Genomic DNA, 23663 nt, shown 5'->3' on the forward strand with positions numbered 1-23663 from the left:
CTCCAATTATTATGACCGATGCTATTTCCACTAGAGGGAGCATGCGTACCACCCGCGCACCACCAGTGGTACGCGTTACTTATCTTAAGAACTACTGTTATGTAATATTTCCTGCTGAATTACGCGCAATGTCTGAGAAGTCTCGGCAAGTCAAAAATCACCACATACGTAGTTGAGTTAAATCTATTATCAAAACAAACTAACTAAAACAAATATCAAAATGCACAACTTTGTTATCTTAGCTGCAGTGTATAATTAACTGGATCTAGTTCCATACATGATACATCCCCAAAGCAACATGACTGGGAATATGACCAAAAAAGATATCTAAAAAAAAAAAACATTTATAAAACAATTTCAAGAGTTCATTTATTTACAGCCACAGTTTCTTATTTCAGTGCCAACAAATTCATAACCTTTACATGCATATCCAGTGTCTGACTGTTCACAAGAAAATGCAGAGTGTCAACAAAGTTAAAGACTGATAAGAAGTAAGAAGTACACAGGAAACTGGGTTTCCAATTCAGGAGTCCCCATTTTCCCATTTATCACAGTTATACGATGACATAGATTCTAATTCCATACATTCCCTTCCTATTTATAATGTTTGCCAATGATTCTCTCAGCTTTAACTCTTGGTGTGTAGCAAGACAATAAATACTGTTGGATTCAATTATCTTTCCATCATGGTCTTCAGAATAAGGAAGGAAGTTAAAAGAATTTGGCCTAAAATAGGATGAAAATTTTATTCTAAAACAGCAAGCACAACTGATTACCAAATGTCTACAACCACAGACATTTGCATGTAAGTCATGTGCAATTACTTGCTTTCAGAATCAGTACAGATGACACTCAGGTTACAGATCTGAGATGTGAGACCATCATCATGGTCTTGTCATTAAATTAAATATATACAAAACCAAACACAAACAAGCCAATAAAATTGTCCCTGAGTCAGTATATGGAAGAAGAGCTGTTACTAAGCACTCTGTTTGGCAGAGCCCAATCAACATCCTTTAAAAGGAGTCAGAAAGCAAGGACTATTCAGTGTAAATGTAACACAAACACTAATTCTGATTAGCACTTAGTAGATGAAAAAGTAAGGCATTCTTTACACATTCAGATATAAAACACTGTCTGGTCTTATCTATAAAAATGGTTGCAAGGTAGAATGAACATGGCATTATACAGAAGAAATGTTTGTCATATCGCTTTTTAAAAAATCACAGCATATTTCAGCTGATAGCACACTGAAAAACTCCTTCATTACACTGTAACTCTGAACACTGAAATCATCCATACAAATGGTCACCCAACATTTAGCAAACAAAAACAAAAGTAAACATTCTTTACTGGTAGTCTGTTACAAAGGCTAATTACAATGGATTTTTACAAAGTCTTATTAACAGCTAAAATACAATAATGCTACTGTACATATTATTTATCATTTTGCAGGACACTTTTTAGACTCATGAAGTCTTTGAGGCAAAGGTTTTCCACAGGCAGAGTGGGAGTGTCTCACCTCCCAGTTACCTATGCAATGGTTATGGTGTATAGTCTGGTACCAATTCATAATGCACCAGGGTATAGAAACTGGAACAGACAACACTAAATTAACATGACTGTAACACATCCATCTCAGCATCAGGTCTGTCCCTGTCTAAGGTCTCCTGGTCAGCTCTGCACTGTGTATGTTGGGAAATGTAGTTCCCCTTGGTTTTATGGTTTGGATATTCTTCTCTCTTTCTAATGCTGGAAGGACCAAGTATTTTATCCATGTGTTCTCCATAGGAGCATAGTGTTATGTAGCCAGTGAGTGTCCTCTGCAAAAACATAGCTAGGTCCCCAGCAGCTACATCTCTGATATTACACACTTGCAGTCTAACCACAGAGCTCCTTCAGATTGAGGTTTCATTGCTTCCACTATGAAAGATACAGAGAGAGATTAACAAATTAATCAGTCAGATATAAAAGCACAACAGATAAGAAACAACCAAAGACACATTTCAACCATTAAGCACTCAGATTCAATGTGAAGTCATAGCTCAAAAGTGTCAGTAGCTGAAGCTGCTTATTGTACTCACTCAGACTCTGTGTGCTCACCCCCATGGACTCCACTTGTGCCCAGCTCCAAGGTAACCCCATTCAGTACTGGGGAGAGGGTGAGAGGCGGGTCGTCCATAGTGACACCTTTACCTGCGCTGCCTTCATTTGATCCTGCTGGGGGACTCTTCCACAGGATGCTGTGGGGGTAGTCACACATTTTCTCCCGCAGATGGTTCTTCAGATTTTTGTTGGCTGGTGGAGGAGGGTAGGTGATTTTGTTCTTTAAAATACCTGAGGGAGAGGAGGGGTACACAAGCATGAAGGAGGGCATAGAGCAAAGGATTAAAAAGAAACACATTCATTGATTAAAAGTCACAAGTGAAGAAAAAGATGGCATTTGTATCTTTATTCATATTTATTTGACTTTCTTAAATCATTCTCAACAAATAATTGTCATTCTCTTTTTTAGCAGTCAAGACAAATATAAAATGCCATCAGAGGTACAATTGAAGCTTTGTTAAATCACCACTGATATTCTTTCTGAAACCTGATCTAGTAAAAAGTTCAGATAAATCATAAAGAGGGTTTCTCTTCAACATGAATCTTAAATTATAAATTAACCAAAAGGAGGTAATATGGATCTCTTACACTGTCATTATCCTCCTTTATACCATGTTATTTTCATAAACAATATTTAAAGATATGATTAAATTATGAAAAGGTACACATATTATGTGAGCACATTGTGTGTGTCTGACCTCTCCTGGGCAGCTGGCTGCTTCCTGGCAGACTAGGAGGCCCCTCGCTCTGGGAGAGCTCTCCATTAGGGTTAGGCTTATTGGGCTCCTGGAGCTCCACACTGCGTTTGGTCTGAACCCTCAGCTTTTCCAAGACACCAATACCCTCGCTCTCATTGGCCATGGGCGGCTCCACCGGCCAGTAAGATTTTGCATGATTGGACTCAGCATCGACTAAAACAGCACCGAAAACAACAAAATTATAACTTATTATTCATGTTAAATATTAACGCAGAGCTTCTCTTGGCCTGGTAAAGGCCAGTCAGAAATATCTGAAGGTGTTTTTGGAAACAGTATTCTATGAGTAAATGACAAAGCACTTTTGTAAGTCGCTCTGGATAAGAGCGTCTGCGTCTGCTAAATGCTGTAAATGTAAATGTAAATGGAAGAGAGGCCTATGAATAACAATAATAATAGTAATTTAGCAGGCGCAGTCCTCTCGCCACACACACTCTCCGTGAACGAGGCTCAGAGACAGCTGTGTTAGGGCATGGTCCTGTTTCAGGGCCTCCTGGTAAATGTTGTAATGTGCTTTGACTGGAGAAGTGATAGAGGCAAAAGACTCTGCAGTACCTTTGGGAGTGCTGTGGACGGGGGTCCTCTCATTGTTCCACTTTGGCCTCTTCCTCTTCTCCTCTTCTTCACTGTCAGACGATTGTGAGGAAGCATATGAGCTGCTGTGGTCATCCACTGAGAGTTCACTGTCTGAATCTGAGTCTGAACAACACATCCAAACACAGACCCATAAAACACAATACGGTGTCATTAGATAAAGCTTTTTTTCACTTGTTATATGACCTCAAGGGAGGCAAGTACACACAGGCTAGACAGTGTCTGCCTGACTTGAACGATGTGACTTGGAGAACAGGTTTGTGGTTACAGAAGCATTAATTTTTGCAACAGTAATAAACGGATCTAAAATTCATCCAATAAAGGACTTCCTAGGCTCTCCCAGAAATCACTGCAAGAGCTCATCCCACCAAAGTAAACAGGTGGTCAAATGAACAAATAAAGACATGAAGTGGTGATAACTCTTTCCATACCGCCTCCTCTCTTGCTCTTTCTGAAGAATAAAGAAGAGTCACCCTCGTCACATAGCTCTTTTCTGCCATTTTGTGGCACACCGTGCTTCTGCTCCTCCCTACAGAGCACAGTGAACACATTGAATACACAGACATTCCTAACAACTCAGCATAACATTCCTGAAACATCATCAAAGTATTCTAGAATTCTGTAAAAACCACAGTACTCACTGCAATGACTGCTAAAGCATATGAGGATATGCACTGACATCAATGACATGAATAGACCCGACAGAAAACCAATACGACAAATATAACAAGCAATCTTTAGTTAACTAATATTTACCAGTTTGTGTGAGTGTGTTTGTGTGTGTTTGTGTTTGAATAAGAACTCAAAAACTTCACAAGTGCATATTCAAATAATATGATGTAGTCATTTTTTCCAGATCTATATCATCCAAAAAACATGAGCAGACAATTTCCTTCTGAACCACCAGTCCTGAGGCAGCTGGCAACGCAGCTGCAAATAGGCATTTCAATGGCAGTGCATTCTTTTGGAGTGTCATATCTCCTTAGAGTTTAATGGTATTGCATCACATTAGGGAAAATTGATTTAAAAATGAGAGGAAAGAGAGGAGCGGAGGCAGGAAAGATCAGTGAGATGAGCACTCTCTCCTGAGAGCCAGCAAAAGAGGCTGCCACTGTGTGTTTAACTCACATTCCATTAACATCTACAATACATTCACTTTTACATTGGACCTTTTACATTGGAATACAGATATCACTTTATTTCATACTTCCAATTATTGCATAAAAAAAAAATCAAACAATTGTCTGAAATAATATTGCATTACATATTATTACATTCTTCCAGTATTATGGTCTTCCAATATGGTTTGCAATTCTAGTTGGCCAGTCAGATTCAGGGTGCTTTTATAAAAGAAACATTCTCATCCAATTATTGGCCACACATGAAGAAAGAAGCAGAGAGACAGATATAGATGCAGTCATGATCAGAGAGACAGACACAGGCGAAAGCACAGACACAGCTAAGGCTGGGAAACAGCTTCTACCTGAGTGTGTAGGCCAAACAGCTGCTTGTGTGGCTTTTTCCCGATCTGACTGAGTTCTCCAGTGACACTGTGGACTCTCCAATCTGCGAGCGGTACAGGCAGCCATCCTCTATGGACATGTTGCCATTGAGAGAGCGCTGGACACAAATCACACCATCAGAGCTCAAGCCCAGTAGCATGGGAGCTCATGTGGAAACAGTACTGGCAGTACTACAGACTTTGTGGTGGTCACAGCATTAACACCTGTGTGTGGACCTGTGTTTCTATATGAAAACGATTTAAATGCGGGTGTGTGCTGACGGTAGCACCACTCACAGTGAGCAGAGTCATGCGGGTGCCACTGGACTCCTCCGCTGGTACTTTAGGCCCAGTGAAAGCACTCTGCAGACCCATCCTAACATCTTTGTTGAGGACACAGTGCAGGAAGAAGATGCATATGCCCTGAAGGGGAGTCCCAAGATAAGGCAAGCTGTAGCCATCTCTACAGTTCTACAGGCATGCTGCTTAAAGCACTGAATTGGAAATCAGTTACACTACATAGGATTTCAAAAAACAACTCTGTAAGATCATAACCATTTAAGCACACTGTTCGTTAATTTACTATGCACTCTGCTAATAAACTTCTAATATCTATATTGAAGTAAGCAATTGCTGATTGAGCCTTTCCATAAAGAAACATTACTGTGGAAAGCAGAATAAGTTTAACATCATTGCTTTTATGGTCTTACACCATGTCAGATTTGTTTGCCACAAGGTTGTGTGTAGTGTTTTATCTAAGGAGGGAGGTTGTGCTGCATATTACCTGCAGGCAGCTGAGGATGGCGAACAGGTAGTGGAAGGTAAGAACATCACTGTTGACAGCCATCAGGCCCAGCAGCCAGGTGGCGCTGACGAGCAGCAGGAGCAGGAAGGCTACTCGCAGCGCAGAGCTGCAAGGAGATGGGAGGAAGGGAGATGAAAAAGTGTTTCACAAACAGTAAAGCATATTTCAGCCAAGGACATACATGGACACTGGTACCAGATCAATAAAGATACTTAGATATTAATCATCGTCTTTCCACCAGCATGATTCCATACTAAATTTGATTTATGCAAGTTGGATTAATAACACATTATGAAGTTAATGTTACTATGTATACTTTCTGTAGGGTAACCCTGAGAAGTCCCAGATGAGAGAGTATTCCATATATTGACCATGACTGGATCCAACCCATCACTGCTAAATAGTCTTACAGAAGTTACATTTCTCCTATGAACTCTGATTGCTCCTGAGACCTTGCGTTGCTCCTAAGAACTTACATTGCTCCTGACTCCTCAATTGCTCGCTGTCTCCTTCCACAAGAGGCCTTTGCTGCCAGCACAAATATAACTATATTTATCTGCAAAACAAGGACATCACTTACCAACAACGATCTGAAAAACATAACAGTGGCAGAAGTGAAAGAGACAAAAGAGAGAGGGATAAAAGTGAAATAGATATTTACATCACAGAAACACACACACACACACACTAACCAGCACGACAAAGGAGATGGGCCCTGTGATGCTCCAGATGAGAGTGTCATAAACAGAGAGCCAACAGAAATCTGGGTTTCCATAACCCTGAGGATCCAACCCAACAGCCAGACCTGAGAGAGAGAAGAATAGAGAGAGAGAGAGAGAGAGAGAGAGAGAGAGGGAGGGAGAGACATAGATAAGATGAACCGGGGGTGGGGTGACGAGAGAGAGTGAAAGAGAGAGAAATATTATTGGTGCGTGTTAATCATCTATGGATTGTGTTTGATTAACACATTAATATCAGTCCAGCTTCTGTGGGTACTGTGATATTTATGTGTCTCACCTGTGATGATAGCAGGAATGCCCCAGCCAATGGCGTAGTAGAACCTCATGTGGCCTTGGTTAATATTGCGCATCTCGGTCAACATGCGGTAAATGTGCAGCCCCTCCACAAACATCCACGTAAATGTACACATGTAGGAGTAGTGCAGAAGAATGGCCACCACCGTACATGCAAACTAGACACAGAACACAATGTCCCACCTTTACAAGTGCCGAACCATTCAATCTTGTGCAGTAGAACAAAAAGGGCAGCAGTGACTTTAGCCTTCAGAATGAGCTAACTGGCTCCAGTTCTGTAGAGAAACCCTTTAATTTGCATAGTGCTTCATTTGCAACAGGCATTATCATATCATTTATGCTTGAACAAATATTGACCAATGGAAGGAACAGTTGGATACTCAGAGGACTCTGATTAGCCACTCACCGGGTTGTCAGTCTGGTTGATGCCAGCGAGGAAGATGAGCTCGGAAAAGAAGATGGTGGCCACCAGGTTCTTGTGGATGCTATGCAGGTTAGAGCGGAGCTTGCGCAGAATGGCCAGAAGGAGGAAGGTGATGAGGAGGGCCACCAGGGAGGTGGACACGGTTGTGTAGGTGACTGCTTTCAGAGGCAGAACATCCCCATGCTGGCCAACAGAAGGTTTCGGTTAAGCCAATACAGAATTTGAAGCTTTACCTATCAAACAAAAACTGTCCACTACAAAACTAATGTCATTATCAGGCTATTCCTAAAATAAAACCAAAATAACCTTAATCAGTTGTTTTTAATGGTGTCTAAGGTTAAATATACTATACACAACAGTATATAAATATACCAACACAGTATGTATGGCAGATGTTTAAGGAAAGAGAACTGGGAAGTGTGCGATAAAACCTTCCTGCACCTCTCGTTTGGAGATGTCCATGAGCACGGCGAAGCTGGTCATGTGGTAACACTGGCAGCTGATGTGGGTGGAGTTCCTGAACACAAGCTCACAGCCTCTAGCAGACCATCCACCCGAGCTGCCCACCCTGCACCAGACGAGAGGTCCTGATACTCCCACATCAGCATGTCTTAGTCCTGATGCTCCAACATCAGCATCAGCATTTTAGCATTAACAGATGCTCTTATCCAGAGCTACTTACAAAAATGCTTTGTCATTTGCTCATAGAATGTATGCGAGCCAGTACAGTAGGTTAGAGTTCAGATACCATTGAACTAGAATACTGTTGAAATACAGGGATCAATGCTGATACCAAGAAGTACAAAACATCTTTATCTCAGACAACAATGATATTATCTACCATATCATCTGAGATAGAGTTTATCAGATGATATCTCTGAGATATCTCAATGACATCTCTATCTCAGATGTCTTAGCCCTGATACTCCAAGATCAGTATGTCTTAGCCCTGATACTCAGCTTAGCCAGCCAACTGTACAATACTTGCTCTCACTCTCTCAGCTGAAAAATGAAATATATACATGAATTTACATGTTTGACCCAGGCCTCTGTTTAAATTTCCTGGTGGAACAGAATGAGAAAAGGAAATTGAGAATGAGAAAGAGAGAATTTGAGATAAGGCAGCACACACTTACAGAATGGAGTGGTTCCAGTAGACACACACAGGTTTGGTCCTCTCCTGCGTCTCCAGCAATCTGAATACCAGGGTGATGGGTCTCTGCATTAGCGGAGAAGTTGGGGCCTCACGCTCTTGGTGGACCACCACAGTCACCACAGGGCTGTTGATGACCGGTCGTGCAGGCAGTCTACTGAGCCAGCATACACAGCACAATACATTCGACTCATACCTTACATTTCTACAGTCTTCTCTGGGACAAATACAGAGTGCAGTCACTGTACTGCACTATCAAAGGGCTTGTCCACAAGCATGGACCCTTTTTAATGGTGAGTAACATGGTGCAAAGTTCAAGCAGTGTAACCAACTGCAGTACTGAACTTTACTGAATTAGAATATGCAACATTAATGTTCTGCTTCCTCAGTGATGAGATGCAAATTACCTGCTTAACAGTTTTAGTAGGTCAAAAAGGCAGTAATGACATTAGCCTTCAGAATTCCAGGAACTGGAATTCCAGGAACTGGAATTCTGGAACTGGTTCCAGTTCTGTAGAGAAACCATTCACCTGAGGCTACGTCGGTCTGGGTCATAGGTCTCAGGCAGGAGCTGGCCTAGTGACCTGTAGATGATCACCATGGCAACAGATGGAGGGTCAATGAGCTCTGTGTGTTGTCTTTTCTTAGCAGATGGTGCAGGGCCAGCAAGAGGTGGAGAATATGTCCCATCAGGACCTGTGTAGGGTGTATTGGAATTACTCTGTACTGGGGTCTCTGTAGTAATAATGCCTGTGAACAGCAAGGCATTTTAATTAGTACTCTGATGAGCGCTTCTAGTGGGCTTGCATGGAGGCCTATGTTACATGCATGTAATGTTACTCAAGAGATTAATTTTCTCTAAAAACCTAAATGCAGGTAAAGTTGAGAAGGTTTGGTGTCTACCTGTGCTTTCTGATGGCTTCATAAATATGTCTGGGAAGAACACAGAGGACTCCAGCTCTTTGGAATAGACCTCCTTTATCTTGCTAAAACGAGGGAGCTCAGCCAGGTCTGGAGTGGACGAGTCCAGGATGTCTGCGGAAACAACTGACCACAACAAAGAGGACTGCATGAAATTTAATGGACATAAAATGTCATTTTATTGCTATCTTGTTTTGGACAAATCAAAGCAATCAATAAACTAAATGCAATAAATACAAGAACAGTTTGTAGGAGTAAAAATGGGAGTGGTCAGATCAGCTGGTCAGGTCAAAAAGGAAGTGTCCAGGTCAAAATGGGCGTGATTAGGTCAGATGGTGAGGTCATAAAGAGAGTGGGCAGGTCAGTGGTGAGGTCATAATGAGAGTGGGCAGGTCAGTGGTGAGGTCATAAAGAGAGTGGGCAGTTTAGGTTGTGAGGTCATATAGAGAGTGGGCAGGTCAGGTTGTGAGGTCATAAAGAGAGTGGGCTGGTCAGTGGTGGGTCATAATGAGAGTGGGCAGGTCAGTGGTGAGGTCATAAAGAGAGTGGACAGGTCAGGTGGTGAGGTCTTAAAGAGAGTGGGCAGGTCAGGTGGTGAGGTCATAAAGACAGTAGGTAAGTCAGGTGGTGAGGCTATAAAGAGAGTGGGCAGGTCAGTGGTGAGGTCAAACGATAGTGGGCAGGTCAGTGGTTAGGTCATAAAAAGAGGTCACTCACGCATGTTGTTGGTGATGATGGTGAAGGGCTTCAGGTAGGTCTTCCTCATGTTCCGTGCCAATGCGCTGGCATAGTCCTCAAAATGGTGCAGAAGCTCAGCACTGCTTCCACCTGATCGCTGGATCTGCTCCCAGTGTGGCTCCTTCACCAGGTCCAGGACTGCACTGGCTGCCCACACCAAGTCCTGGAGTTCACAACAAATGCAGAGTCATCAGTCACTCCCGCCACACAGCCTCATGGCAGCCATGATCCCCTAATATGCAGCTTCACGGAAACTATGACAGAGGCAGGTGCGCTGCATTCTCATGACGTCTGCTTGAATTGCACATTACTTCATTGTTCAATGTTCTCATCACCCATGCTGCACAAACAATCCTGTATGCCAATACCACACCAGACCTCTGTGTCTTATTAGTCCATCTTATCTAACATTCATGCTAGAAAAAGTGGGGAATAATTGCATACAGTGTAATTCAGTAATTTAGTGCTTATGTGTTTAAAACCTTGCTAAGTGTAAATAAATGCTTTATGAAAATACCTTTGACAATGTGCTGATTTTCTCCCCAAACACTCAGGTGCATAAATCATTTGACAAATATATAAATATATGACAAAATTAATATAAATAATATAAATATATAGTAATATAAAATTAATATAAAGTAAGTCCACATTTCAGCTTCTGTGTGTGCATGTGTATATTCACACTGTTAAAATTAAGCTGCTTTGCTCTGTGGTACCTGGGCAGTACCTGGGCAGTACCTGGGCGGTACCTGGGTGGTACTTGGGTAGTACCTGGGCAGGACCAGGGTGGCACCTGGGCAGTACCTGGTTGAAGTTGGAGTCGTGAGTGGCGGCCAGGTCAAAGCCCTGCTTCAGGCTCTCATGCTGCAGGATGCTGCTCATCAGCTCATAGGCCAACTGCACGTCGCTGATGTACATGCTCTCTGTGTGCTCGCTGGTGGCAGCACGCAGCCAGGCCATCAGCCCTTGGGAACGGCCCCCCTCCAGCCTGGAGGAGTTAGCACGTAGCTCCTCGCTCTGGCCCACCGCCGCACCATTCACATCAAAACAGGGTCAGAATGAGCTCAGGGCAAAAAAGACTGCTGCATAATGGAATACGCCGAGGGCTGCTCACCTCTTTCTTCAGCCCGACGAAGCTAAGAGATGTGCAGTTGAAGAGCTCAGGGGGCAGCCAGCCTTTCTCCTCATTGCAGTGGCGAACGGCGGTGCCTACTCCATCAGGACACGCGGGGGACGGAATGAATGAGGTCAAATCATGTACATGTATGTAAAGATGGTCCATCCAAAGCCCAAACAAAGTGGTGGTGTTTGTGAATAATGTTGAATATGAAACTCACCGATAGATCCTTTGGGACAGTCCATCGCTGCAGGGCCACCAAATCTAGTCTTGGGCCACCAGATGCCTGCTTCAAAGGCCTTAGGGCAGCCCTCATAAACCACTGTGAGAGTGTATTAAATGAGAAAGATTCGAAGAAATATAGAGCAGAGAAAGAAAGAGGCTGAAAAAGACGAGCTAAATGTCATTCAGTGCCACTAACGAGGCTTCCATGTCCTGCGGCTTCTAACTACTCGACCTTCTTAAAAAGGAACAAAGCCAGTTCATTTATATCCACCCACATCATTACGCAGCTGGATATTATTACTGACATCAAAGCTTTTTTAAGTCATTAGTATAAGCACACCTACTGGAAAGATATGCCATTGATGCCATGCGTTATAGGTTAGGCCTAAACACAACTATAAATGTTGACTTCCACATTTCCACCTTTTCAAATGTATTTCATATAACATATACCTATAACAAATCAAAAGACAAGGATCATTTGTTTCCCTGTCCATTGTGATGTATATGTGTTATAACCTATACTGAACAAGAATGAAGGTTAGCCTGGCCAGTCTTCAGAGTTTTAGTGACTGGCAGGTTACCTACCCACACAGCCGGTGGCAGTCACCTCCGCGAAGGGGTTGTCACACCGGTTACACTGGCGTCCAACCACGCCCATCTTACAGGGGCACTGACCTGTCTCGGGGTCACAGGTCCGCAAGTGAGCTCCAAGATGGAAACACTCGCATGGGTAACAGGTGTCGCTGCCAGCCAGACGATAGTAATTATCCTGAAACAGGAAGAAATAAATACTAGAAAAAAAACCAAAAAAAAACTTTTTTATGTGTATAGTGGCAGTTTTGAAAGTATCATTGGCTTTGAGGCAGATGATATAATGAAATAAAGTTTTCATATTAATTAATCTCCTAATATAACTGTATTAAATTCACAGTAAAAGTATGTTGAATTGATGGCAAGAATATCAGCCTTTTGTAGGAGATTTGAGCCAAGCTTACAGCTGTCATAAGCGGTCCAAATCCATCAGCTCTTTTCTGAGTATGCATGAGGAGAGTAGGTAGAGACTTGTGGACATGCTTGTGTGCTCTGTGGTTCGTACCTTGCAGCTGCACACCCCTGTAGTCTTGTTACAGTCTCTCTTGAAGCCTTTGTCGATGTCACAGTTGCATGGGCCGCAGTTTGGGTAGCCCCACCATCCCCGAGCACATGGCTGATCTCCTCTGTAAGTGTGTGCATGTGTGTGTATAAAAAAAGAGAGAGAGAGAGAGTGTTGAGAGAAAGAGACACAAGGAATAATAACTGTTGGCAAAACCAAATCAAACAAATAAGTCAGCACCCCAAATGGAGACAAATGCAGAATCTTACTTCAAAGAGAGTAGGATTGCTTAGTGCTGTGGATTTTCATGCTCGAGTGCTAAAGCTAGACTAAACAACACTCTCAGCTCAGCAGAAATTCCTGTTTCACTTTGAAAGAGACATCAAAAGCCTCTCAACAATCAAAGCCACAAGGGAGTATATCGATGGCATTAGTAAGTATGAGGGTGCTAATGTACTCTATGAAATAATGTTATCAATTTCATTAGCAAACTAAAGTGCAACATTAGCAAACTAAAGTGCAATACAGCAGTATCACAGTTTAATGCAGACTTTGCAACAGATTTTTCATATATATTTAAATGTATCTTTAACACTTAAAGTATTATGGAGACTACTCTAAAATATGTGTCTGTGACTGTGTACAGCAGTCTGATGCTTACATTAATGATACCAAGCTAAAAGAAACACAGGAAGAAGCCTACACAGTCACTGAAAGTCTCTACACAACAATATTACAAAACCACAAAAACAGCACAGGCTACTCTAAAATACATAACATACTGTAATGAATATAGGCTATTCTAACACATAAACATAGTCCTCTGTCTGCTGTTTAATTGGTTTGCAGCACTTGGCCAAAGAGATGCTCTCATGGCAGAGTGTAGTGTGGCCCCACATGTGTTTATATCCATCTAAAACTAGTGGTACATCTCTTTTATGCATCAGATGAGAAAAAACACCACAGTGCATCTACACTGAAATGAGTGTAGGTTACTGTAAGCAAATTTGATCAAGACCGCTCAAATTTGTCATTTGCCGGTTAATCATTTTGTCAGATACTGGACAACTTGAACAGCAGGGCTGGGAGAGGTCACAGCAGAATTTAAGTGACTCCCAGTACCGTACGGGGAGTTGCCAGTGGAAGTAGTCCTACCTGTGCTCACAGTAGCGCCCGTAGTAGTTGTGTCCGCAATGGCAGATGTAGCCGTGCTTGGTGCTGGGCTTGCGCACGCAGGTGGAGGTGTGCTCACATGGGTTCAGCAGACATGCGTCCACACACCCACGTCCAAAGTAACCTGACCCACAGTGGGTGGAGGAGTCCACAGAGGCATTTAGCACATTTCACACATGACTACGCTCACTCACGCATAGCTCACACACCTGTCCTGACTCCCACACCCTCTACACCTGTCCTCCACACCCACATGCACACAGGCCTTTCATTTAGAGTGCAATATGATATACTGAAAGGACCCTCTGAAAAGAATTAATCTGACAGTTTTTTTTGTATAATTTGTTTTCTTTCATTTTTTCCAACTTCCTTTCAGTGCTAACAGTAGCCAATTAAGAAAATGGGGGAAAGTGGAAATACACACAGGCCTTTCTCATACCTGGAGAAGCCCCGACCAGGACTTACCTGGCTCACACACACAGGAGTGTGAGGACCAGTTGTCCCTGCAGCGGCTGTGTGCAGGACATGTGTTGGACACACACATGTTGGCTGGGTCACAGCCATCCCTGATGCGCACTCTCAGAGCCTGACGCATGTTCACATTCACCGTGTTTGTGGAGGTCTCTCCCATCCGCACACCCTACACGCCCAACAGCATATGAGTGAGGATGCATGTGCGAGTGTGTTTGTGCATGTGTGTGTGGGTGTAGTGTGTACTTTGACTTAAGAGAGAACCTATTCATCAACATTTAAACTAACTTATACTAATTATGAGTAAATGACTGTGTTTGTGCTTGGACATGTGCACCTGCATTTGTGTTACTGAGACACAGATATGCACACATGGAGTCACCTGCATGCAGCCAACAAAGCCGTTGAGCACTGTGGCATCTTTCGTCAGCAGGCCTCCCACAGACAGAGTCCTCAACCTGCGGCCTGGAAGCTCATTCCCAATCTCCACTGTCCCCTACAGTCGCACACGACCAGCACCCAGGCCAAATAAAGACCAGCAGCACCACTCCACCAGCCCACATGTACACGTTATACACACTGCCAGATCAGGAACGGCACTGCACACAGCTAAAGGTAAAACTCTATTGGCACTTATAGAAGAGCCTCCTTCAGACAACTCAAACCTTCTGTTTCACTGTTCCTTTTTTAAACTTTGTTTGATGGCTCTCATTCATTTTTATGCACTCTTGTATCACTAAAGTTTAAAAGACCAATTAATATGACTGGTTTAATAAAAATTGGTACATTTAGGAATTTAATTTTGTGCCCACCTGGAACATTCCATAGTCAAGAGACACCAGGGCCATGTACTTAATGTCCTTCCCATCTTTACCACTCTTCAGCTCGACCAGGATGTGGTGCCACTCGCCATCGCTGACCCGCACCTGCGGGAACTCCAGCAACGCCACCCGCCGTGGCCCAAGGAACACCTGGAAATGCAGGTGCCTGCTGCTCACCTGGGACACAGAGATTCTTTTACATTTCTTTTCCTTATCTACCTGTTCTAAACAACCTTGCCTTTTTAAACAAATAGACCAAATTACAGCTCAGCAATGGACAAAATCCTTACTGAACAGTTTAAACTAAAGGAGGAGGGACCTCTTTGATTTCAGGACAGGAATTTGCTTGTGGTAATCTGGGCGTTGTGATGATGTAGCATGCCAGGTGTTGTAGCGTTGTGTTGTGTTGGTTGCTTTGGCATGCAGGATGTTGTGGTGTGCTGGGTGTACTGGGGTAGTGATAGCTTAGTGGTTAAGGTATTGGCCTTGTAATTGTAAGGTTGCTAGTTCAAGGCCCACCACCAAGTTACCTCTGCTGGGCACCTGAGCAAGGCCCTAAGTCTTCAATTGCTTAAAGTGTCAAAGGGTTGGGTTCTCTGGCGTCATTGTATGCTGTGCTGGTGGTGGGTGGTTTTGTGGTGTGCTGGGCATTATGGGTATTAACTCACCAGGAGGGTAAATTTGGACAGCTCCCCAGCACCAGCCTGCAGCAGCATGCCAGCACTCTCGCGGGTGCGGAACATCAGGCCCACGTACCAGGGGATTGCTATGGTGATGTCAGGGTCACTCCAGGAAACCACAGCATGGCCATCAAACTGGAGGGTTGAAGGCATCACTGCAGAGAGAAAAGAATCTTAGAAAAAAAATTTTAAGACATAACAGTTATCCCAATCAATTGTTCTACACTTCTTATTAAAGTTGTTTTCCTTGTGAAAAACATAAGTGCTAGATAATAAGGCTTTTGATGTTGTGACATGTTTTTTTGGAAAGCTGCAACATGGGAAATAATCACAACCGTTTGTGCAGTGCTTACTAATGAGGACTGAGTCACGTTCTTACACATTGATCGCTAGGGGTGAAATATTTCACATCAGCATGTCTGGGCCAGACAGGCTGGAGCAACAGGGGTGTGGAGGAGTGAACAAGTTTCACAGCAAAAACACTTTTCCTCCAAAGATCTGGCACTTTTAACAGGTTACATGTGTACTGCTGGAGATTGTGGAGATTCACTCTGTGCGGACAGCTTCGTTAAGGACATGCAGCCCGATTTTGAATGACAGAAAGTGCCTCTTTCTTTAAAGCCATAGCATTTCTCAGATCAGGTGTTTGGACTGATATGAACTCTTGACATGACATGCTGTGCGTTACATTTGTAAAAATACTTTTAATTTAAAGTCCCACTGAACAGAACAGGCCGCATTAAGCCTTGAATGGAACCTCAGGGAACTTGTCAAAATAAGCACTCTGAAAATGTTAAGCCACTTTTCCTCAAATTGAACAGTTCACCACATACATACTGGTTATGATGCACTAAGAGATTCCATGGGTTCTATGAAGGGCCACCAATGAACAGCCCAATCTGGCCCCAAATTGCTCTATAAACAGTAAGTAAGACTTCAGTAAAACTGCAATACCAACACATACTGGAACCTGCAACGAATCAGGAATCCAACAGCTTATCAGCAGTCCTTTAAAAACCACTCTATAATTTACATTTACGGAATTTGGCAGATGCTCCTATCCAGAGCAACTTATAAAAAGGCTTAGTTGTTTACTCAGAAAAGTATTATTAGCTAGTACAAATAGGTTTAGGTCCAAAAATCCCCTTAAACTGAGATGAGCTTTAAATTGAGCCTACTGCCAGAAAACAGACTCTGTGCTAAATCTAGATTGAGAGATACGATACAATACAATGCTATAAATCAGATACAGTGAGATCAAACTGGCTTCTTCATTCTTTTCTGGAACTAATTCAATAAGGACAGCTGTCTAACTTGGCAATGGCTGGCTAACCTGACATTGGGAAGAAACCATTTAAAGTAAACCAACCTTATTTTCTTTGAAAACAAAACAAAACAAAAAAAATTAGTCTGGGGTGAAAATTGAGTCTCTAAGCTGCTTAGTGTGAATAATGTAAAAAGTCTTTAAGTCCAAAGTATAATTAACTGTGTTCCTGCGTGTCTGTGTGTGTGCATGAGAGGCAATGGTTATCCTACCATGTTCGCAGTTCTTCCCTCCATAGCCCAGTGGGCATTTACAGGAGTACGTGTTCCACTTGTTCATGCACAGTCCTCCATTGTGACACAAATTCCCGCTGCAGAAATCACTTTTCACCGGGCATCCTGGAGGAGCATAGACAAATTCGCTTCAATGGCTGACCAATGAACAGTTTACAGAGAGTGGAAACAACAGAGAATGTTCAGCATCTCACCTGCAGTGGTTCCGTTGTTGGCGATGAAGCTGGCCATGTCGATGGGTGCACCATCGATGGTGAGGTTCCACATGCAGCCCATGAAGTTGCGGTTATGTACAGGAAAATCCTCTGGGAGGTCTGGAACGCCACCCAGGAGCAGAGGCCCAGTGAGGTCCAGAGACCTGCACATACATGACCACATCCCTCAAGCTATGTCCTCAATAATTACTTTCAAACTAGAGCCTTCTCATGGCAGGGGTGGCATGGTGCACTGATGAGATCTGCAGGCATTTACTGTTTTCACCATTTTTATGAGCCATGCAGAATATTCTGGAATCACAGTTTAGTTGCCTTTTCACAGTGTTATAAACAGTGATGCAACATAACAGCCCAAGGGACCTAATCTGAATTAGCTGTAGTCCAGCAGATTTAATTGGATAGGAATTGCACTCAAACAACCTGCTATAGAATTGGAACAGCTTCCTGACCTTGCCTCATCATAAGAACTTGAGCTATAATCTTTAAAACAGAACCAGTTGGGGAACACTAATGAATGGCCCAGGCTAAAGGGGCTAGGAGTGTATGTGGTTTGTTTGACAAAGGCAGCACGGCTCTTTGTAGGTTCGAGCAGCAAAGGCAGAGAGGGACATGGGTGAATAGAGATCAGGAGAATGCACTTTAATCTCCTGTAATGATGAGCTATTTAACACCAGCATGCAGTTAGCATGCTCTAGCGAGCTCACCTGCCCTGCCATGCTGATTACACTTGCCTTGTTCTGGCTAAACATAGTGACTGTGTTTGTGTGTATTCGTGTGTATAAAGTTAGTGTGTGTATGTGCAAGAGCAGATCAGAGAGACATAAAGAGAGAAAGATCCTGAGAGAGGAAGAGCAAGGAAAAGAATAAGAGATTCTCTGAATTGCCATTTGCTCTTCATGCATATGTGAGGGTGTATGAGTCATGAGACCTGTTATTTACGGCAGTAAGGAAGGCAACAGCCATTGGCTCACACTCACTTCTTCTGGCCCAGCTGGGTGCCCTGGGCTGCACAGGTGTAGTTTCCAATCTGACCACCAAAACGTACTGCCATGGCAACGTCACAGTCGTCTATAGCAACCACAGCAACCTTCTCCTCTGAAGGCCCATGAGGGAGGCCGAAGCGTCCAATGTTGGGCTAGGATGATAAAATGGACACAAGGACATTGTTGTAGCTGTTAGTTTTTGAAGTTTGTGACTCAAATTTTATGTAATGTACTTTCTTTGCAACTGAGCATGAAAAAAGAAAAATGAAACTGACCAAACAAACAAACAAACAAACAAACAAACAAGAAATGGAAAGGAAATTGAGATGAGATCCCCCTCTAAAAGAAACAGCTCTGTTTGCTGGGTTTTTTTCTTTGTTTTTTTGTTTGTTTGTTTGTTTTGGTGGAGATAACTGGGCTTGTTTTTTTCTAATCAGGAGGTGTCTGTTTATCATTCTATGGAGCCACACTCTGCCATTTTCCACCTAACTGGATTAAGTCAGTGAAACAGTAGTGACAAGAAAGCACAAAAGAGAGAGAGACAGAGAGAGTGTGAGTGAATGAGTGAAAGAGAGTGTGTGTTAGAGTGACAAAAAGGGTGGGGGAAAGGGATAAAGAAAGAAAAAGCATCATTCCCTGTCCAACCTCCCTGGAGACCCCAAGTGGTTTCCACAATGCAGCAAAAGTCTACACCCTGGTCCGGCAACACCCCTCCACACCCGGAGATTAGGACGTGTGCTTCTTTAACCTTTATTCACTCATCGGATTTTTTATTACTTTTTCCATTCTCATTATGCATGGCGTCTGACATGTGAACATGCTAGTTAGAATGCCAGGAGACAAAATGTTGGAAAAGAGAGAAATCAGGCTGGCCAGACACATCAGTGGAGTCACTTAGCAGCTCAGAGGGCCGTACAGGACTGCTGACTGATCACTACTTTATCATTAATGTGGACTTTAAAAAAACAAAACAATCAATGTTATAAACCACCATTCATCTAGAGCTAAGGAAGTGCCCCGAGTCAGGGATTACAAAGAGGACAGGCAATGTTCACTCCATTGCTAATGTCTTTGCCTGACAGTCATGACAAGACTATACACACTCAGACCTAAACAGCTCGACAGCTGACTGCCGCCAGACTGCGCTCACAAGCTAGAGCCGGAGGGGACATACTGTATCCTAACAAGAACACTGCTCTTGAAGTTCAGATATAAATACATAATATTGATGTTCCGTTCCTCTGCTGTTGTGTCAAAGGAAGCATACAACACTATGCTGGATTCAAAGAAAAAAATGACCACAGTACAAGCTATGACTGGCATCTGGAAATGTTGTGAATGAGATACAAATACATGCCAGTAAGGATTCCCCAGTCTCTTAGTGCTACACACCACAAGGTAACTTAGTGCAAAGAAAACAGGAAAGAAACCATTAAAAAACAAATGTGACACCAAAAAACAGATCAGTGGCATGCAGATCAGTGGTGCACAGATCAGTGGTGCACAGTGCTCTTGAATCTCCCCACTAACCAAATGGCAACACCCACATGGACCAAACGGATAAACATCCTTCTTTCAAACACCACCACGTCTTTTCAAATTGCCACTGCAATGCTTCTCCATGGGCTTAGAGGTCAATGCCAAGTGCCCCAAAATTTCATATGACTCAGCAGACACTTGGACAGTTGGATGGCAGGACTGCTTTTTATTGGAGTAGGAAAGGGTCTCTAGCTTCCTGCCTTCCCAGAGAACATGTTCGGTGGCACTTCTGAGAACCCTTAGTGGCATTGAGAGTAAGGCTAAAAATGAATAAGGCTGCATATGAATAAGGCTGGATATGAATAAGGCTGGATATGAATAAGGCTGAGTATGAATAAAGCCCAGGCCTGCACAGCAGAGGAGGCGTGGCCCTCAGCCACTCAGACGTTCATGTGGGGATCCTGAAAGCAGTCATTATTTGCCCAAGGTCCACAAATGATTTAATGTAGCACTGTGGAGCTCACTGTAGGTGACTCCTCTGTTTTTTCATCTAGTCGACTGAAGCTGTTCATCACATCGGGGTATATATCAGGGGAAGCTGTTCATCATATGAGATGGACTAGTCTCGCTTGACTAATGATGTAAGAGAAATCTGACAGTATTACCACCCCACCCCTATCCTGAGGCCTAAGTGCTTCTGTATACGCAGCACTGAAATCAAACATCCAATCCATATCCAGAAAGTGCTCGTTTAGCTGTCAACCCGCAAGAATTACGCAAACTGTCTGATATGGCCACAAACATCAACCCAAAGACTCTGACAGTGTTGATTCCACAAAGGCAGCTCGGACATAGTCCAGATGTTTCCAGCTGAGCGCACACAGTCATATGGCAGGGAAGAAGCCATTACACATTCTTTAATGGCAGCCTCCTGTTCCGTTTGAGGGCTGTGTTGCAACACACAGTCTCTTTATCACTTCCGCCAATAGCTGTTTCCACTCTCACTACTTGTACACTATTTCATCAGATACCTATGACTCATTCCTGTGTAAATGTAAAGACTTAAATAAAAAGTTATGAAGATTTAAGCATGAATAAATTCCATATGCACGACAGTTACAGAGACACAAGATCAGTTCATAAAAATAAAGAGCAACAGCTGGGACTTTGCTATCATTCAAATTTTTTTATCACTCATATCTTACAGAGAGAAAGAAAAATAATAGGCAAACTGATAAAATCATACATTGCTAGTACATGTAGATATAAATCTCACAAAGGATACATTCTGTTATGCAAATATCTTTCGGTATTTTGTTTCTGAGATATGACATATTGGATTCTTTTTTGGGCACTGAGGTCTCTATTAGCCAAAACTTGTCTGTTCTTCTTCAAAGACACAGTTTCTCTAAAAGCATTCCTTATGGGGTTTTTCTCATAAGAGTAGTAGGTCTGGAACTTCTTGAATCTGTCCCCAGAGGCTGCAAGCAGCCATGTATAAAAAGATCTATATATCTTTCTTACTGACTAAAATCACCAGCTAGCATAGCTGGGGGGAGGTGCGATGTCCTTGAGAAGCCTTCCTCACCAGTCTAAAAGAAAGCCATTAATGAGAGCATTCCTACGCTCTGACACACACACACACACACACACCATGGAAGAATTCCAACTAATCAAGCTTTACACACAATCCATGCTGCTAACAGCCATTACTGTAATATGAAAAAGATGCATGCATGACACTGTGCATGCATGACCTAGATAAATACACACTCACTTAGGTGAGGAGACACATTGTTTGAATAACCATAAGCCTGGAAACAGAAAACCTTCCACTTCCACATTAGCTATATGTTTTTAGGACATTGGGGTTCAGTAACTGGCAGCAGTTACTGGCTAAAACGTCTGTCTCACTAACTGTTACACCTCCCACCAAAATGCTTCACGCCACCTGACTTTCCCTGTATTCTATTCCCTACAAAACAAATGAGAATAATGTCAGCTACGGTACCACAGGAACACAGATGCACACAGTTGCCAGCTGAGCTTTTAACCTTCAGTAAGTCATCATGTCATCGACTCGCCCCTCAACACAATGGCCTGCAGATCCCTGCAGACAAACAGGAGTTTCCCCCTGCAGTACTCATTCAAACCATTGCAGCTATTACTCAACTTTGTCAGAGAAATAACTCATATAATCTATATCAGAGCAGATCGAATATCAAATTAGAGATGGAAAACGTCAAAAGCAGATCAGCACTGCATAATAGCACGATTAAGACCCTTGGGATCAAGAAGTAGAGTAGAAACTGCTAAAAGGTGTTGGTGAAAACTTAGTGGCCATAAATCAGTTAGTTAATCAGTGGCAGATGAGCCATGTTGTTTGTGTACCAATCAATACAAACATTCAAAAGTGTATTTAAAGACCAGCAAAGGTGAAAGTGGATACTACAGGCAAATTAGGCAAAGAATAACAGAAAAATGGGAAAGAATAAAATAACCAGGTCATGGGGTCAAACAGCAGGGAAAAGAACCAGAATGTCAACATTACAACCAGAACGTCAATATTACATAGCCCCAGCAGAGATTTTCAGAATATTGCAAATCTTTCATGTTTTTCCTTCCAATAACATTGAACTGCATCTCTATTGACCATATGGTAGAGTGAGGTTCATGGTATAATAGACAGCTTTATGAATTAAACATAGAAATGCTAGTTATTGCATGAACAGTGCTATCTGTCTATATATGTGTAGGTGTGACAGAAGAAATTTGTGCCATATGGCTGTTTCAGTCATCCCAAGCAGCTCATTGTAGCCCGGATTAACTCACCATTGTTTGCATCACTGGTGGGGTTCAATCTGAATGCAGCCTGCGAAACTGAGGGGTTACGGGCTATTCACCCACACTAGAGCAAACACAACACATTTAAAATAGGGCAATACTAATAGAGCCAAACGATTTGGTTTTGAATTGGTTTCCATTTACAGCTTTGTATGTACATTACAACCACATAGCCTGCTCTATTTTGGTTATAGCTGGACATTCCAATTTGAATTGGTAATAGTGAAAAGAAACCCTGCCTGCATGATCCCATCAAAATCCAGTTTACTTCGAGACACTGACATCTGATGATCAGTAAGCACTATTCCCACATCAGAGGTTTGCAGGCTGGAAAGCACAAAGAGTCGAAGTGATTATGTCATCTCAGACACTGTCAGACACATGCCACTGGTTTATACATTGACACAGTGCAGTCCCATTGCCTGCCATACTAGAACACAAGCAAACCGGTCACATTAGTCAGGCCAGTTTTTAAAAGATCAAGGTCAAGAAGATAAAAACAGTAAATTCACAGAAAAAGCCTTGCACCATGGGATTCCTTTTCATAATTCCTTCAGTGACAGAACATTCGAAGCTTCAAAGGGAATAGTTTTACCAGAAATACCTTTCTTTTTCCTGCTTTGTTTACACAGACAAAACTTTTATAATTAAACTTTGTTATCAGCAGGGTTCACATGAGCTGTAGGAGAGGAAGCTGATAATGAGTGGAGACCAATTTAGAGGGAAGGTGCACCACCACAACTGAGGCCTCCCAGCTGCCTGTAACACAACCAGTACACCACAACTGAGGCCTCCCAGCTGCCTGTAACACAACCAGTACACCACCACAGCTGAGGCCTCCCAGCTGCCTGTAACACAACCAGTACACCACCACAACCGAGGCCTCCCAGCTGCCTAAGCAATTGTACCCTCTGGGTGTGACAAACCTGTGCTGTTCACACTTTGATGAGCAAAGCTCTTTATATTAG

The 23663-nt window shown here is 42.8% G+C and overlaps 1 protein-coding gene across 4 annotated transcripts in view; it reads right to left on the minus strand.

The window, feature by feature from the left end:
• Nucleotides 1–194: 194 nt before the first annotated feature.
• The window catches only part of celsr1b (cadherin EGF LAG seven-pass G-type receptor 1b), a 42111-nt gene continuing 18642 nt past the window's right edge, over nt 195–23663 (minus strand). Inside the window, exons 6-35 of one of the 4 annotated variants that reach the window (XM_081699253.1) lie at nt 18367–18524; nt 17369–17532; nt 17154–17279; nt 15606–15772; nt 14929–15114; nt 14499–14612; nt 14111–14285; nt 13628–13769; nt 12476–12596; nt 11965–12148; nt 11372–11473; nt 11149–11243; nt 10839–11051; nt 10011–10194; nt 9276–9419; nt 8903–9068; nt 8356–8529; nt 7661–7787; nt 7202–7402; nt 6779–6953; nt 6454–6566; nt 6238–6317; nt 5741–5867; nt 5254–5379; nt 4939–5075; nt 3887–3984; nt 3417–3560; nt 2805–3017; nt 2085–2337; nt 195–1923 (exon numbers count right to left, since the gene is read on the minus strand). In XM_081699253.1, coding sequence (XP_081555379.1) covers nt 1899–1923; nt 2085–2337; nt 2805–3017; nt 3417–3560; nt 3887–3984; nt 4939–5075; nt 5254–5379; nt 5741–5867; nt 6238–6317; nt 6454–6566; nt 6779–6953; nt 7202–7402; nt 7661–7787; nt 8356–8529; nt 8903–9068; nt 9276–9419; nt 10011–10194; nt 10839–11051; nt 11149–11243; nt 11372–11473; nt 11965–12148; nt 12476–12596; nt 13628–13769; nt 14111–14285; nt 14499–14612; nt 14929–15114; nt 15606–15772; nt 17154–17279; nt 17369–17532; nt 18367–18524 — 4434 coding nt within the window. In that variant the 3' untranslated portion in view covers nt 195–1898. Of the gene's footprint in view, nt 1924–2084; nt 2338–2804; nt 3018–3416; nt 3561–3886; nt 3985–4938; nt 5076–5253; nt 5380–5740; nt 5868–6237; nt 6318–6453; nt 6567–6778; nt 6954–7201; nt 7403–7660; nt 7837–8355; nt 8530–8902; nt 9123–9275; nt 9420–10010; nt 10195–10838; nt 11052–11148; nt 11244–11371; nt 11474–11964; nt 12149–12475; nt 12597–13627; nt 13770–14110; nt 14286–14498; nt 14613–14928; nt 15115–15605; nt 15773–17153; nt 17280–17368; nt 17533–18366; nt 18525–23663 lie in introns of those variants that run through there. The other 3 variants (XM_035532436.2, XM_035532435.2, XM_081699254.1) reach the window with 3 other exon arrangements.

This window comes from Electrophorus electricus, chromosome 16 (genome assembly GCF_041902795.1).
Source record: "Electrophorus electricus isolate QZ-2024a chromosome 16, ASM4190279v1, whole genome shotgun sequence".
Taxonomy (NCBI): domain Eukaryota; kingdom Metazoa; phylum Chordata; class Actinopteri; order Gymnotiformes; family Gymnotidae; genus Electrophorus; species Electrophorus electricus.